At 36.5% G+C, this 13,640-nt stretch overlaps 1 protein-coding gene across 2 annotated transcripts in view; it reads right to left on the reverse strand.

Annotated features, from left to right (window-relative positions):
* Positions 1 to 1,328: 1,328 nt before the first annotated feature.
* Positions 1,329 to 13,640, reverse strand: part of PIBF1 (progesterone immunomodulatory binding factor 1) — a 123,403-nt gene continuing 111,091 nt past the window's right edge. For both annotated transcript variants that reach the window (XM_049815607.1, XM_049815608.1), the window contains 2 exons: positions 4,495 to 4,674; positions 1,329 to 2,213 (listed from right to left, as the gene is read on the reverse strand). In XM_049815607.1, the coding sequence (XP_049671564.1) occupies positions 2,157 to 2,213; positions 4,495 to 4,674 (237 nt within the window). In that variant the 3' untranslated portion in view covers positions 1,329 to 2,156. The remainder of the gene's footprint in view (positions 2,214 to 4,494; positions 4,675 to 13,640) is intronic.

Below are 13,640 nucleotides of genomic sequence, written 5' to 3' on the forward strand. Positions count from 1 at the left end.
GCCCCTGATCATCTTGGTGAATCTCTGCTGGACTCCCTTCAGTATGTCAGCGTCTTTCTTGAACAAGCCCCAGACTGGATGCAACACTCCAGATGCGGTCTCCCATGCGCCAAACGGAAGGGAAGGACCACTTCCCTCCACCTGCTGGCTATCCTGTTGTTAATACCACCTGGGATGTGGGCTGGCTGGCACGTCGCTGACTCCTGTTCACTTTGTTACCCACTAGGACCTTGAGGTCTATTTCTGCTGAGCTGCTTTCCAGCCAGTACTGACATATGGGGTTACTGCATACTAGATGTGGGGACTGCACTTGCTTTTGTTGAACTTCGTAAGGTTCTTGGGGATCCAACTCCCAGCCTGCCCTCCAGTGTATAGACTATTCCCCCAAATTTGGTATTGCCTGTGAACTTGCCAAGGGATGCTGCTATTGCCAGTTGCCCGTTGGACTTTGAACTGCTGATCACGTTTCCTTGAGCTTGTGTGTCAGCCAATTTTCCACCCACCTTATAGTCTGTATCTCACCAATTTGTCTATAAGGATACTATAGAACAAATAGTGAATCCTTAAGATTCCAACTAGTATCTTGCCTAAAATAACTCACAGTCCTTCTAGATAATACAATTTATTATTGGGTGATAACAGACAAACAGTATAGTCTGCGAAGTTAAACTAAGGGCTGTGAATCATATAAAATATCTATTACAAACTACAGAATAAGTATTTGCATATGGGAGCTGTTTCACATGAAAGAGAAGTTAATGATTCTATTCACGTAAAAACACAAGTTAGATAAAAACCTAGAGTTCAGAAAACCAAAGTTTATTCAGGAATGCTTGTACGGACAGCTTTGTGAGCCCAAAGGTTTGTGTATTTTTTTCCCCAGTGAACACCAGTTAGTCTAATAAAAGGTATTACCTCTGTCTACACACTTGGCCTCCCTCACTCATAGAGTGATAATTTTATTCCTATGGTGTGCAATTGCTAGCATTTTTACCTCACTCTCTCAGAATTACAAAAAGAAAATACAGAAACTGAAGCTTACCTGGAGCAGAGGAAGTACTGCTGTGCTTCAAACTGCTGTTTGGAAAATGAAGAGAAGTGTATCTAGGAATCATAAGCTTGATATAGCTCAGTATTATATAGTAAATAATTATTGTTCATGTACAGGTAGGAACAATGAATCAGTTGAAGAGATACTGTCAAGGAAAAAGGAGGCAAGAAAAAGGAGTTTCCTCTTAAATGAAATCTGAGCATTATTTTCAGTATGCAGTCACTTAAACACTGTCATCTGTATTTATATTTTATATAGAAATGTAGCATATGCAGTCAAAAGTGCTTTAAAATATTAGAGACCTTATCTATAGTCTAAGTAGATGGTGGAGTGGAATAAATAAGTAGACTGTGTTCTTGGATGATGGAGCTTATTTTCATAGAATTAAATATGGCAAGTTAAACATTTCACCGTTACATGCTACAGTACTCGCACATCATGGTTCTATTTTTATTATTACACTGATGTAACTACACTAGAGCAAGTGTATCTAGCCCATTAAGTATCACTGCTGATAATTAATATATATTTTATTGCTTCTTTAGAATATTTTTAATGCCTGTTTGGGTAGAACAAATGACATCAAATGACATACTATACAAATAAAGGGCGACAAGAAATTAATTTTTTTTCCACCCGACATGAATTTCCTTCAGAGAAAGTAGGATATAGTCTGATGCTAACTCATGTATATTTTTTAAATTTCTATGAGCCGGAATAGTTGCAAGGAATGTGGCATGAAACACGGGGTCCAAGAAAAACAATATTAAAAAGCTGAAACATGCATTAATTTGAACACTCTGAATAACACATCCTTTAACTGCCCAGATTATAAATGTGTACAATATGCTAGTGTTTATTTATCTTTTAAAATTCAAATATAGGTTAGTAAATTCATTGCATGCATTATTTCCACACATTTTATTCACATGACAGATCTAAAAATAATTTTATGAACCATAAGATCATTTGACAGGTATAAAAGAACAGTTAAACCCAAAACATTTGTTTGCTTTTATGGTAAAAAGGGCATCATTATGGTGAAAATAACTTTCTTCAAAGAAAAGCTCCCCAAAGGATTACTTTAAATAATTTTGGAAAAACGCTACGGTGATGTTTTCTTCTGCAGCTTCTTGTACCATACAGGTGCCTCTTTATTTGTCTGTAAAATACAGAATGTTTTAATTGTGAGACAGTGAAAGTCAGGAGAAAAACATGCAATCTACACTAAAGTCTCTTTCCTTCCTATGTAGTTCACAGTGATAATTGAGTTCTTTGCTTAAACGCAAATAAATTAAAAAGCAAGACTATGCATTTAAGGTTATTAGTACTACTACGTATCTGTACTAAAACCTCCCTATTTCTAGGTTATAAAAAACAGATTATACAGTAATGAGTAAATGAGTTGCTTTAAAATACCAATCACAATGAAAACTTGAAACAACTGTGCCATAAATAAGTTTCATTTGAAATAGCATCATCTGACTTTGCCAGTTGAGAATGGGATGGAACTTAGAAAAGAGACATTAGGTGTACCATACTTGACCAGCACTTTATGCAGAAATACACTTCTTAGAAAATTATAATTAAAAATAAAAGAATCCAGCAGTTTTCTGACAGTGTAGAAAGTATTTTAATTGCAGAGAATTATCTGTGAGCAACTTTTCCTTCCCTTCAGAATCCTATGGGCTACTGCTACTCAGTCAGGATCGCTTAATAGTCTTGTGGCAAATTCAGTGGTTGTTTGTATACAGAAATAAAAGTAAAGAAGTGGAGGTAGAACAAGGTAAGCATTATTCTGCTTTCAGGGTTGGGTATAATCTCTTGTGTTAGTGACTACTGCCTCTTTTGTCTGTTGTCCCTAAACTTTTCTCTTTCTAGGTCTGTTTGCTGTCTGCTCTCTATTCGTTCTTCCCTCCAACACTTAATAACCATTAATTTTAAAAATTGACTTTATTCAGCTGGCCTTGTGGTGGGGGTTCTCATCACGTTTTAATCTCCATCTTTCTCTTATTTTGAAAATTTCAGTTACAGAAATAAATCTGCTCTATTTGTGCAAGCTTTTAAAATTGTAGAAATAGACCTAAACTGGCAGCATTTTTACAGGACTACCAATTTCCTTCCCCACCTAAGAAGAAAGTCTGCCATCTGTCCATTTTCTGTTTCCTACTCCAAAGTCTGAAAAAATAATTTTTCAAAGAGAAATTGGTCACAATTTCTAAACATAGAAGCATTTTTTTCCAGATTCCTACACCATTTCTATATCCCTAAGTAAGACAGGACTGATTAAACACTGAAACCCTGGATCATCTACACAACCCAATTGTTAGCTCACATTTTTGTTCTATTTTAGATCACTGAATAGCTCTGTTGAAGACAAAGTTTGGGCAATATGATTTAGCACTACCGAAAGGACTGTAGATGAGACAACACTGGCTATGGCTGTGTTTAGTCTCATAACACTACCCAAGCAAATCTGAACCCTTAAAATTCCCAAATGCCCTCACATCATGTCCAAGAGATGCAACCATTTCCTACATTTTGTATTATAAAAACAGTATCTGATGCGCTGCAATACAAACCTCATATTGTTTAAGAGACTGAATTTTAAACTCTCCACCAGGAAAAAAAAAGAAATGGAAAAAAAATTTATATAGATATATATTTGGACCAAAATAGCACATATGCTATGCAGAATGGATACAACCAGTCTACCCTAGAGAAACGTAGCCTCGAGAAGTAAATAAGAGTCATGATTTGTTTTGTGATTCAGCATTGCAACTTTGCTTTCAGTTCAGACACTGTCATAGTCAGAATCTTCTAAACCATTTTCATGAAGCTCTCAAATACTAGAGGCACTAAATCTGAAGCAGACCACTTGAAGTATTTAAATTCAAGCATTTAGTTTCTAAAGGAATAAAATGGGGTTTTATAATATCAGGTATCCTTAGTAACAGAAGCGATAGCAATACCGGGCATGTATTTTTTTATATGTATTTATATATATATATACACACACATTAATATACGTATATACATGAATGTAGGTATACATAAATATACCTACTTCCTCACTCCTGCTGCTCAATATACATATACACACACTCAACTCATACGTGATCAGGGTAGATACATAGTCTGTGGATCCCTTCAGCTTTTAAAATTTTGCTAACCACTCTTAATATTGTAATATTATAATGGCATTTTTTAAAAAAAATCTAGTTTGCTGTGGACTTAAGGTGTAGCAACTACCAAATAGCTAAATAACATCATAAACTGTAATTTATCTCCCCAACATTGACCATTCCCATAAAGAGCTGCAAGTATTCAGCTGAATTAATTATAGATCTCCTTGAAGTATGAACCCACATTTTTCTTTTTAAAAACGTGAGGAGAATTACCAAAAAAAGCTTATGGCACTTACTGTTAATCATAGTACTTACAAATAACGTTGGCTTAGGTATAAACACATTTTCTTCTTCACGTTCTGGCAGCAGTTTTACTGAAGGGTTTGATTTGTTTTTTGCAGTTGCACTTTTTACATCAATATGAGACTGAGGTAAATTTTGTTCATAGCGTTTACCATGCAGACTAATTAGAATCTGTTTCATTGTGGCTAGTTCCTATAAAACCACAAAAGAACAATGCTAGGTTACTCAGTAAAATTACATTTGAATCTATTAAATATTTATTTGTTAAGAATAAATTTATATTCACCAAACTAAACATGTAAGTGGATCAGTAAATCTAACAAGCATGAATATATACTTGCCATAATTAATGAGATTACTAATTGGACATTAGTAAAAGTAAGAAAATAAAAAAGGCACATAGGATTTATACAACTCAAATTTTGTATTGCTTAAAGTCTGTAAAAGAGAACATTTACTGTGTAATAATGAACCCACTATCTCTTTTAACTTAAGCTTCCATTTAATTTAAAAGAATTCTTTTGAATGCTAGGTCTTGCACAGAAGTCTTACAAATGCATTACTAGAAATACATATGTGTCTTTATATCCAGATCAGAAAATAAAAAAATCAATTCAAAACCTTAAGAGGACCTACAGCAAAAACGGGATCAGAGTGGAAAAGAAGTTTGGTGAAAAATGAAAGTTTCAACATGGGAAAATTAAAACAAGAGCATATAGAAATACAGACTTTTTTGATGTTCTAATAATCTGCTTTGTAAACAATTTGGATTAATTAAAAAAGTAACCTTTTCTTACTACTTAGCTGAACAAAACAGATAATTCAAAATGTACAGTAGAGTGAGAAAGAAAAAAACCATGATATTTGGTGACTTTAACTGGACGTCTTCTTTTGTCACCTTGCATCACCTAGTGCCTAACATTCTCTCCCCCCATGTAATGGGTGTAATTACTATATAGAATAAATGACAGAATTTAAAGCGTTATTTATTATTATTATTTAGAGCATTCATTATTGCAGAACTAGAATAGCAAGGTCAGTAGAAATGCCTTTCAAAGTAAATTTTAAGACAATTTTACATTTTTTTAACTATTAATGTTTTTGCTTGCTTTTTACAAATGCTATTGTCTTCCATAAGCAATACTGTTAATGTATTAGCACTCCATATAACTAACATTCTATCTTATCTCTCAACCAGAACTCGGTAACTCATATTTATAGCTGAATGACAAACATTTGTTATATCTTACCTATTTCTTAATACTTGCCAGCAAATTACATTGATGCACATTCTATTTTCATTGCATTATTAGCAATGAATTAAAAAACCCCCTCAGCCTTTTAAAACATTCCTGCCATATACCTTCTCTCTGTCCACTGCTGCCTTTAATACAAGATACAAAGTCAAACAAATCATGTTGTTGCCTTTAAATTGTCCCACACTAACTCAGTTATGTGAATGGATGTTACACTCCACAGACCGGCTTTACCGAGTGTACAAATTGTTCTTGTATCTCAGTCATTTAATATTAACTATTTGCATAATTCAGCCATGTGTGGTGGCATGTTGAAACAGCATGACTGCAGAGCAGCTGTTTAAAAGGACTGCATAGTTGATGCCAACATGTTTTTCAAAGTTGTAAACTCTGCAAAGATGTTGCCAAAGCAACACATAGACAGAATTTCTTGATGAAAATAACTCAAGCAAGTATACAGCAAATAAATACACCATCACAGGAGATTAAATTGTACATAAACAATGTTTTGACATTAACAAGTGCTGTTCCTATACTTAAACCGCGTTATTCCGTGGACCAAATAGTTGCACGTTTGAACAAGGCAAAACCCAAAAACTGTCATGCAGATTTATTTCAGAAACAGAGTTGAAACCTGTATGCGGAGGGTCAAATTCTCTTGTGTCAAGATACACTCAGCAGTCTAAGGTCTTCTCTACTTCACAGAATCTGTCCTGTACTTGACAGCCCTGTCTGTTTTCAGACTTGGAATAGGCTCTGGAGAGTCAGCTCTCACACAAGCTTCTCCTGTGACAGGAGAATTCTCTAATGTGAAGCTAGGGGAAGGAATGACAGGGAGTGGGGATGACAAATTAGCCCACAACGAATAAATTATTTTGGCATCACAGCCAAATTTATCATGAGAATTTAGCTAAAGTTGCCTTAATATTTGTTCTAAAGTCTTTCCACGTTTAGTGAGAAAGACCTTAAACTTGGCAAAATAGCACAGGAAACACTGAATCCGACAGAATCATTGGTATGTGTACTGCTAAACAAGAAAAGAAAATTGGCCCAACACATTTGCAAGAAAGTTGCTGTTTCAAACCAAGGGAATACTGAAAACAAAGTTCTCTCTGGAACTGCAATAATTTTACTCATCTCTTTAGACTTCTCTGCTCCTGAACACAATCTTAATTCTGAGCTTCACTTTTAAGTTCTAAACAAAGAGTCATTAGAACTACCCGCTACTGTTAGCATGCTACCATGATTCAATAATATTTTCCAACCCTAAAAACTGGCAAGTTGGTCTAGAAAGCTAGCAAGGAAAAAGCAGCAGCTCTGGTGATGGTGCTTAGGAGAAATGCATGAACTTGTTCTAGTGTGAACAGGACCTTGAGAAAAAAGGGGAAAGTAGGTATAGGGTTCAAAATGGATGGGAAGAATCTTTTGTGTATGTATTGGGTCTGGCTGAGATGGAGTTAATTTTCCCCGTAGCAGCCCTCATAGTGCTGTGCTCCGCATCGGTAGCTGGAAAGGTGTTGGTAACACACCAGCGTTTGGCTACTGCTGAGCAGTGCTGGCACAGCATCAGGGCTGTCTCCCCAACATTGCCCCGTCTCACCAGTAGGCTGGGGGTGGACAAGATCTTGGGAGGGGACGTAGCTGACCCAAACTGACCAAAGGGATATTCCATACCATATGACGTCAGCTCAGCTATAAAAGCTAAGTAAATGGAGATGGAAGGGGGGCATTTTTGTCCTCCAGAACAGCCACTACGCGTACTGAAGCCCTGCTTCCCAGGAGGTGGCCAGACATCGCCTGCTGATGGGAAGTAGAGAATAACATCTTTTGTTTTCCTTTGCTTTCGCATGCGACCTTTGCTTTTGCTTTATTAAACTGTCCTTACCTCGACCCACGAGCCCTTCAACATATTTTTCTCTCCCCTGTCCCGTTGAGGAGGGGAGCGACAGAGCGGCTTTGGTGGGCACCTGGCATCCAGCCAGGGTCAGCCCACCACAGTGTAGAAAGACACGTATTCGTTTCAGGATAAGCTAAGTAGAGGAAGATTTGAAGAGAAATGGATGGTTAAAATTTTTTTACATTTTTTACTGTGTCAAGTCCACTGTCCTATGTCCAGGCAGAGCTGTGCAAATTGTTTACTTACAGCATTCACTTCAGTTGATCAGTGCACGTATAAACAGTGTTGCTAAAGCTCTGCACGTCCCAATTTCTTTGTGGAGGTATTTGGTGCTTGCCACGCTGGCTCCTGGACTTATAAGCAAGCAGTGTGTCACTGTGTTGAGGCTTCCAGGTTTGAGGGCTTTGGAGAGCCAGACAGCAACCCTTCTTGGGAGGACTATGAGTACTGAACACCTCCGAGTGGATTCACCCAGCCTCCTCTCTGCGCTGGCTTTACAGCTTTGGTCTCGCTGTCCCAAACTTTGCAAACACAAGCACCCGCTCCCCACTTACACAATATTCCGTGGGGATGTGGCAGCGCAGATACATGGAAAACAATGCAGTTGGCAAGAGAAGGAGGGTTAAGATGAAACAAGGAAAAAATTAAAGTATGCAGCTGGCACAAAAACACTGTTTATGTACAGTGAGTGTCACCCATACAAAAAAGTATCAGGGCTATACTCTATTATTAAATATTTTGAAAGTCTGTCCACAGGAACCTGATGAATTTTTGTTAAGGATGCTAACCTGCTCTGCCTACCAGCACAAATGCAAAAAAAAAAAAGGTTATGAGCTGTGTGACGCATTAAGTGGGATTTAACTCAAGCTTATAACACCTAAATTTATGTGTCTGAATTTATGTATCTACACATGAGCTAGGAATCCAATCTTCCATTACAGTGCAGCTTGGAAAGTGATTCAACTCATTCAGAAGTGAATACCTATTGGTGTGTTGGCTGAATTGTGTTGTAACACTAGCCATATTGACTAGGCTGCTATTGACTATAAAGCAAAGATGCTTACCTCACCCACAGACACCTCCATTTCGATACCTAAATTTAGTTGTCATAAGCTGAATCCATTTCTCCCCTCGCTCTCCTTATAACTTACTTTTCTCAGCCTTCTACTTCACCTAAACCAACTTTCATCCTGAATAGCCAATGTGCACTCATAATTCCCCTTGCACACATATCTGAAATACTGAATTGCTGTGTTAAAAATAACTTAATTTTTGGAGTAGGCATTCATATCACAGATCATCTACTCATGCAAGTTTTCCTAAACGTACACAGGTTCATACTTCAGAACAATCTAACATCCTGTATTCCACTTACTTATGGACATTAATTCACATTTAATGAAGATTACTTGAACTATGAAAGAATCACTGAAACTTTTGCATACACGACCAGGAAGTAGCTGGAATTTAAAATAAGTGATTAGAATGAATGAACTGAGAACAATGGGAGCGATGTAGCAGGAGGTAAGTTAACATAACATGTATTGCACTGTAAATATTATCAGAAGAACTTGCTTATTTCCATTTATTTTTGGTACTGTGATGTCCAACAACTTTAATTCAAAATAGAAAAGGCAATTTTGTGTGCCAATACACAAACAAAGGAGGAGATATTTAGGTACAGACAAAGGATAGGCACCAATCTTTTCCATGATGTTCATTAAAATGTTTTCTGTTTGGGGATTTTCCCCTAATTCTACCTTGTTAACTTATTAGGCTGAATGTTATCAGTTCTGTTGTGGAACTCTTACAGTCTGCAAAAACTATGCATCATATTAAAATCATCAAGCTTTAAAACAATGTTAAAGGAACCAAACCAAAGAAGTGTCAATCATTTTTAAAAGGTAAAATAAAAAAGGCAAAATAGTTGGATGCTGTCTGCTGATATTACTCCTATTTCAGAAAAATCTGAGATTCTTATGATGATGTTTCATCTTGAAGCAAGTAAAAATAAGTTATATTTTATTTAAAATTGTTTTTACCTGTTTATTATGGATAATTGAAATAGTACCTAGAAAAATGGAGACAGAAGATCAGTTTGGAAATATGAAGGTTAAAATTTGATTCCTTCAACTAGCAATGTGACTAGAAGACAGACACAAGCAAATGCAAAAATAAGGCATACAGCAATATAAAATATAAATGTATTTTGAGTTATAGATACTATAAAGGGATCTCTATTAACATTGGTTTTGTTGTCCTTGATACATACTCAAACTACATATACCAGAAAAGCAACTTACATTTTCCTAATTCAGCACTACAAAAATTCAAAATTAGTACGATATTAAATATTATAACAGAATCATAACTTAGATAATCAAAACAAAATGAAAAAGAATTGCCTGATATGGAAAATAATTGAAGCATAAAAAGGAATGCTGTTTTATCAAGTAAAAACCTGACAAATTATATGAAAAAATTTCCTACATTAAGCACAACAGATATTTATCAAGATAGTAATTCCATTTCTTTTCAGTAGATTGTCAACAAGTATAAAGATTTTTCTTCTTACTGCCTCTGTCATGTAACTGTAATCAAAGCAAGAAAGAATCCTCCCTGTGCACTCAAAAGCTTGCAAAGGCACTTAGCGTTATATATGTGTGTCTATAATTATAATAAATATGTAAATTTATATAAGCAGTTAAAATGATATATTTATATATCATGCTCTGGAAGCAGAAGCAAAATAACAGTCTCAAGAAAAAGGAACTGGCTTACAGAAATCAATTACATAAATGTCAATTCTCATGTTCTTATGGCAGGGATGTCTTGCACCTTCAAATAATCTCCATACAATGATCTTAAAAAGAAACTTTACATAGATCAGACTGAACAGTTGGAAATGCTCAGTAGGAAGAGACATTTACCTCTGTGGCCTGAAGATAATTCATTCTGATGGTAAATGTAATGTTTTTTCATATTGCTAAAATCATCACAGAAGAAGCCAATGGGTGTCAGGTCCATCTGGCTCTTTCCTCATGCAGTAAAGCCCATGGTTACTGCACTCAGATAAATATCCTCCAAAGCAAAAGTGACCCTAATAATATCACGTACAGTTAACCAAAGCTTTAACCGTGGTTAAACGATGACACCATGACAAATTATATCCTACTTTTAGCTTTACATATAGAATTTATGATTGCAAACTTCACCTTGGATTGGAACTCCATTTTGAAGCAGAGAACTCGTATTGTGGGAGCTGAATAACAAATTTCTGTCCTAGAAAATGTATCAGGTTCTGGCAGAACCACTGAATTTTGATGACTGACAAGTGTTCCCAGGGAAGAAAACAGCATAAATTCCCAGTAAAAGAATGGAAACACAGAAAAGGCACTAAATACTATGATCTTTAAACAAGGAAACCAATTTCACTGACAAAACCAGAAAAATCAGCTGGAGGAGGGATAAAAACAGAGGTTTGCCGCTCTCAAAGATGCAGATCAAAACTTAAGGTCTCTCAGACTCTGTGAGTCAAGCACTAAGATGATGATTTTAGATGTGTGTCCCGCATCCCCAATCTGTAAGTCTTCTGTACTGTTAGAGTAAAGCATGTATGTTCAGGACCTCCTTTGGAAAGCTTGTATTCCTTGCTTTAACTGCCATATGGTCTCCATGTGGTTAAATTATAACTTAAAATAAGAATATGTATCCAGTCTGGAGAAACTTGAGAGATTACAGCACAGTCTTTAGGTCCAAGAACAGTTGACTGTACAGCCCCCCTTGCATAGAGGGGACCGGACAAAAAATTCCTTCACGAGAGACTTAGTGCACTACACCTTGAGTCCAGAGACTGGACTCTTCTCAATGTGGGAGCCAAATAGTAGGGTTGAGTTTAGCAGTCTGGTGACTATTCTGGCTAGATTAACTTATAAAATAACAACAACAATAAAAACAATAGCTATAATAGAACATGCAAGCAAGGGAAGACAGCCGTGCTAGGATGAAAAACATGTTCGTGCTAAGTCAACGCAATCTGTCTTCACATGCACATAACCTCCCATTTAGGCAGCTATTGTAGTCTTCAAACAACAAGTCAGCACAGGGAAAAGCAGAGCTCAGAAAACGAGGTTATGGGTACGTTAAAGACTGATTTGAGAAATCTAAACCAGCATTTAAGACTGCTATATCCATTTGGTAGTGTTTTGTAAAGAGCACATTTCAGAAATGATTTCTCAGTCTCTCAAGAATTAAAAGTACATGTTCACTATACGAATGTTCTTGTGTGGATTCAGAGAAAAAAATACTTCTTGTAACTCCTTCTTGAAAGTGATCTCAACTGGAAAAGGGTAGCGCAGGGCTGTTCAAAAGGAACTATCTTCACAGTTGTCTGTCTCAGGGTGTTCAGTAGGGTCAAGTTTGATGGGCATATAAGGCGATAGTAGAGAAAACACTAAGGATATTGTCCTCTATGAAGTCTGTGCGTTTTCTTGCTTGGCTCCCTCTTAGACTCCTACTGTGATTTTCTGTGAAAGTAAAGGTGTGCTAAAAATAAGTTGTATCATTTAATAGCTGATACTAAGATGGAGAGGGATCTTTGTGACAACTCTGGTTACAGTTCAGTTTTGGAACTGGTGACTGGATACTTGGTTGGACTTCCTCACATTAACCTTTAGATATCTTCAGTAATAATATTTAAACCTAGGCAAACTAGCTTGTCTGATTCCTCTATATAGCTGTTGGTGAGAAATTCATAGGTTACAATTAATTTTGCTGATTTTAGATGAGGATATGGTAAATCACACCATAATAGTTCCCGTTTTTCTTTTCTGACTACAAATCTGTAGATGATTTTCAAATGTAGACATCTACACTACAGATTTTTAAACTTAGGCAAGATCCGTCTCTGCTACTTTGCCACTTGACTTGACAAATGACTTATCAGATCATCTTTACACTGGTAGTACTCTATTGGAGTTTACCAGTTAAGATGGAGGTAAAGAAATGGAGCCTTCTGTACAGATTGTTGGCATAGAACATCAAACATCAAATCACTGACATTTCTGGAGAAAAAAGACTGAAACAGAACCTGGTTCCACCTTTCAACGTATGCAATGACTTGCATACAGCACTTTGAAGAGAAAGTTTAAGTATGGTACTCTAAACTTTGGAGTGCACTTAGAGAAAGGAGACATACATGTGTCATTATCATGGAATGAGACTCTTGAGCAAAAGTAGTACCTAGAATGTCTCCTCCTTAGAAGTACTGACAATTCGCACAAAGAATTATTTTAGAACTGTTCTTCACAGCTTTTATTTCTGCCAAACAGCTAGAGACACACTGCAGAAGGGCCATAGCCTATAACCTGGAATGAATTATTTGTCTCCCTTTTTTAGCTGAAAATGGAAAAAAGACCAACACTATTTGCACAGAATTAACAACACTGGACATTAATATTAATGATGACAAAGTGTGAAATAGTAGAAAGACACTACAGAAGCTTCATGTTGATGTGACAGTAAAATGAAGCAAATGGTAAGTCAGTCTATTCCACTATTTATGACTGCAGATGGATAGGAAGCAGTGGCACAAATGGTGCAAATTCAGCTTCAACAGTGGAATGCTCTGGCCTTGTGCCTATCAGGAATAGAACCTACGTGAGTAACAGAGCTCAAAGAAGATTTTAACAACTACCTATGCAATTAAGAAAACATAAGAAGTCATGGTTTAATCCCTCATGTAAGGCAGAGTGTATTTGACATAGTTGCATCCTCAATTGCAGCTGTACTGGAAATATGAGAAGTCAGCAAGAATTCTGGTGTGAGATTTGCACATATGGTCATCTTAGGCACACGGATACACATTGTAAAGCTGGAAACTGGAAGACAGTATGAAATGTCCTGATCAAACAAATGAACCTGATAACTGGGTGGTGGAAACATGCCAGACCATATGCAGGATGATGATAGCTTCTCTGCATTACATTTAACTCAGGAGTTCTCTA

The sequence above is a fragment of the Accipiter gentilis genome, chromosome 13, assembly GCF_929443795.1.
Source record: "Accipiter gentilis chromosome 13, bAccGen1.1, whole genome shotgun sequence".
Classification (NCBI taxonomy): Eukaryota; Metazoa; Chordata; class Aves; order Accipitriformes; family Accipitridae; genus Astur; species Astur gentilis.